Below are 4,248 nucleotides of genomic sequence, written 5' to 3' on the forward strand. Positions count from 1 at the left end.
TCCACCTCCGCCGCCGCCTCTCCCCTCCTCCTCCGACCACCACACTATCCCCCGCCGTCCCGCAACTCGCAGCCCCACCGCCTTCGGTCGCCGCGTAGCCCGTATCCGCTCCCTCGCCAACAGCACCGGCCGGCGGCGTAAGTCCATCCTCGCCCCAACAACTCTCTGTCTGTTCGTTCGCCCTAGATAGAATAGATCTCTCCGTTTCAATGCTCGATTCTATTCCTTATCAACGGAACGGAATGAATGTCGATCCCATCCCATCTAGTATTATGGGGTATTATTTACCATCTATCTTTATCTCCATCTGTATTTGTATTTACTCTGAACAAAGCAAAATTCAGTCCGCATCTGCATTGTTTACTCATGTTTGTTTACATCACCTGCTCTCTCCTTCTTCTGCTATTTTCTTTCTTGTTATTATACATAGATAGATGCATACATCCAATACATACATACATACATACATACGGCAGGATATTTCTTTGTCTGTCTGTCTCAACTCTCAAGGATACATCCTGAATTTTGTAATAATTTCGTTTTCCTCATACTTACAGGATGGTGCCACAACAAAGGACTATATGTGGTTTCTTCAGTACGGCTGTCGCTGTCGCTCCTCATGTTCAATAACATCAATTTCAGCATTGGACCTCATAGCGTCGCTTCAACCAAGCAACACTTCTTCCAATCCACCCCTGCCTCGACTCTGCTTTTTTTTTTCCTTTCATTTTCTCTTATTTAAGCTAAGCTAAGCTAAGATTCTGAGTTTGCATCCATCTCATTACGCTAGCTAGCTAGCACAATATAAAAATAGTTAAGGCAACTCTACTACATATCAATCAATTTCCCCTAATGGAGATGCCGCCGCTCCCCCCTGGGTACCGCTTCCACCCAACCGACGTCGAGCTAACCCTCTACTATCTCAAGAGGAAGCTGCTGGGAAAAAAGCTGCTCTGCAACGCAGTTGCAGAGGTTGATATCTACAAGCACGCCCCCTGGGATCTCCCAGGTATATATATATTCTATTCTTTTTATTACTTATCCCCCTCTTGTATTATTTACTAACATTTCCAACCACAAACATGTTTATGTTTACAAGTGAGTGATTCTCCTACAAAGCCTTCTGACCGTTTGTTTCTTCAACTTGCTTCAGCGAAATCGTCAATGCCGACCGGGGATCTCCAGTGGTACTTCTTTTGCACCCGTGGCAGAAAGTACTCTGTTGGGCATAGAGCTAACCGTTCAACCGAAGGTGGCTACTGGAAGGCTACTGGAAAGGACAGGCAGGTGGTGTATGAAAATCGCACTGTTGGGATGAAGAGGACCCTGGTGTTTCACGCTGGCAAGGCGCCCAAGGGTACAAGGACCGACTGGGTCATGTATGAATATAGGCTCGTCCAAGGTGAAATACCTGACGCTGGTGTTAGACTGGTATGCTTCTTTGCCATTTCTTTTTTTCCTACTAGTTTGTTTCACTATCTATTCTATATATGAAATGGGTTCTTTCTCTAAACTACACGTCCAGCGACAACGACGTAGCATGCCATGCACGATTCAGCAAATTATCGCTCAACACGTGTCTCAACTACTTAATGTTGAGTAAGACGCAAGCTTTCCTTTTCCAGTACGGGCTGAACCGTTTTCTCTAACGTCAATTAGAATAATACACGTGCCACTAACGTACATTGAATGCTCCAAATATCCTTTTTGTTTCTGCTAAATTAAATCCTGAGACTATATTTGGGAATTGCGTTAAGAGTGGCAAAGATAGAAAGGCCCAAACAGCTAAAAACAAGGGCTGTGTCATAATCAAAGGATTGCAGCGATTACCCACTTCTTAAACTGAAGGCGGTTTATTCTTCAACTGAGAAAATTTAGCACTGATGTGATCTTTTGTTGGCGCCACTGATTCTTGTTTACCCCTTATTGCAGGATGATTCCGTTCTCTGCAAAGTCCATAAGAAGAGCGGTCCAGGTCCCAAGATTGGGGAACAATACGGCGCCCCATTTGAGGAAGAGGAAGAGGAATTGAATGATGCGAATGGGAACGCTTCCTGTTTATCCCCATCCGCGCCCCCTGCTGCGCCCCATTCCGCCCCTGGACCAAGTCACGGTGGCGTGTTGAACTCCGTGGGTCAAAAACTGGCCGCCGCTAGTCACGGCGGCGGGGATTCCTTGTCTGTTTCGCCAGCAAATAACGGCGGTACCAGTGGCGCCGGTCCTGACAGGGCCTCTTGTCTGGATGTTAACTGGGACAGCATACATGTAGAGCAGCTAGCTGATATCATCGGTCGTCTTTCTACAAATCCTGCAGGCCAAGATGGACAATCGGTAACTTTTCTTTCTGTGTCTGGTGTCCGCTGCATGCTTATCGGGTTAACTGGATTGATCTTAATTATATTTTTATCTAACTTTCTTTTTCTTCGGTTTGGATGATGCAGTCTGATTTGACGACCGCTAACCAAGACACCGAAGCAGTGTTTGATGACAGCGAAACAATATTTGAAATAACGGACCAGGTCGTCCCTTCCTCACTGTGTAGCAGCCTTTGCAAGCAGTGTGACAAGTGCGGCGTGCGGCTGGTCGACCCTTTGCTGGAACCGGCGGCGGGAGAGCCATACGTGGAGCTGAATGACCTGTTGTCGCGGTGCCGTGCTGCCGGGCAGGTTGCAGATGGCAGCAGCAGCCAGGCGGTGGTGGTGTCGAATGGCGAGGGCCCTGTGCTGGATCTGGAGCTGAAGCTTGGGGTTGAGTCCTCTGACAGCGTTGGCCATAGTAGCGGCGCCGTATCTGCAGCAGCTTCTGGATCAGGGGCGCCGTCTGGCTAGAAGAAGTGGTGGTGTCTCTCTCTCAGGGGTATGTATGCTCTCGCCTGTCACTTTAGTTAGTAGCCTTGTATTCTATTTGTGGTTGTGTGTTAACCTTGTGACAAGTAGTAAAATAGGAGACTGACAAGGTATAGTATTATTTGGTGGTTGTTGTTGCAGGCATGGGTAGGTTCTTCATCGGCGTGAGACGGTGAAGGATCCGCAAGCAAGCGTTTTAATTTTATTGGTTCGGATGATGATGAGGCTGATAGATATGGAAGGAGGAGAATGTGTGAATATTGGGAGCGGAGGGTCCCTTCCCTACCCCCCTTGAGATTGTTTGGTTAGTGATTGGATTGGATGGAGAAGCATTGGTTTGGTTTGGTTGGATGGACAAGTAAAAAAAGTTGACTGGTTGCAGGAGCGAGCATATACAGAAAGAGAGAGAGAGAGAGCATGGTGGTGCTGTTTTGCATTTCATTAGATTAGATTAGATTAGATTATTCCTCTGGGCTGGGCTTGACTGACTGTAACAGCAGTGAGTCAGTCAGTCTAGAGTGGATTAATCAATGAGAATGAGATTAGGAGGCAGATGTTGGTTGACTCTTGACTGTTTAATTGGTTGTTTGGTTGTATGTACCTTTACCTGTCTGTCCTGACCTGAGACTGAGACTGAGACTGAGACTGTGAGACATGATGATGATGAGGCAAACAAACAAATTTTGCTTGCTTGCAAGTCTGCGTCTTGTTGTCGTTGTCGTCGTCGTCGTTGTTGTTGTTGTTTTTAGTTTGGTTCATTCAGTTTCTTTGTTGCTTTAGTTTTTGCTTAAATCATGAATCCTTTATATTGCTGTTTGTTTCATTTTTAGTTGATTCAGAGATGCTTGTGGGCAGGATTTATGGATGGATGATTAAGCAAGAGTAGTCTGCTTTGTTTGTTTCTTTGTTTGTTTGTCGACTCATGTCTTAAGAGGTAGGTAGGTACACACATGGTACCTTGGAGAAAGGGAGTTTCTTGTTTATGTAGAATTTTCAATGGCAGATAAGTAGTACATAGGGAGTATACTATGTTTATTTATGCTAAAATAGTACTCCTATATAGTGTTGGCATTGACATTGAGATTCCACCTATGTTTTTGTTTAAGTAGATTTCTTTAATGCAAATAGTTCAATGTTGGCATATGCTATTAGTACTACCCTTTCGTCCAATAATATAATTAAAAGCGTTTTTTGGCACTAGAGGGAGGGAGTACTTTGCTAATTAACTAGTAATAAGAACTGTCCTAGCAATATGGTAGTATCTCCCCCTCCCTCTCTCATCTGTCTCGTATTCTCCCCATATTATTAATTAAAAAGTCGTAGGGATTTCTAAGGAGCTTAGGGCATATTTGATTTACATAATTTTCAACTCAAAAGGAATACAAGAGAAAAGTAAAATTAT

At 44.8% G+C, this 4,248-nt stretch overlaps 1 protein-coding gene across 1 annotated transcript; it reads left to right on the forward strand.

The window, feature by feature from the left end:
• The first annotated feature begins 19 nt into the window (after positions 1 to 19).
• On the forward strand, positions 20 to 3,548 carry LOC119344623 (NAC domain-containing protein 72-like). The gene is made up of 6 exons (XM_037615006.1): positions 20 to 137; positions 558 to 1,009; positions 1,154 to 1,431; positions 1,933 to 2,331; positions 2,442 to 2,856; positions 2,988 to 3,548. The coding sequence occupies exons 2-5, from the start codon at positions 853 to 855 to the stop codon at positions 2,826 to 2,828; spliced, it is 1,221 nt and encodes a 406-aa protein (XP_037470903.1). The 5' UTR covers positions 20 to 137; positions 558 to 852; the 3' UTR covers positions 2,829 to 2,856; positions 2,988 to 3,548.
• Positions 3,549 to 4,248: the final 700 nt, after the last annotated feature.

This window comes from Triticum dicoccoides, unplaced genomic scaffold (assembly GCF_002162155.2).
Source record: "Triticum dicoccoides isolate Atlit2015 ecotype Zavitan unplaced genomic scaffold, WEW_v2.0 scaffold176546, whole genome shotgun sequence".
Lineage (NCBI taxonomy): Eukaryota > Viridiplantae > Streptophyta > Magnoliopsida > Poales > Poaceae > Triticum > Triticum dicoccoides.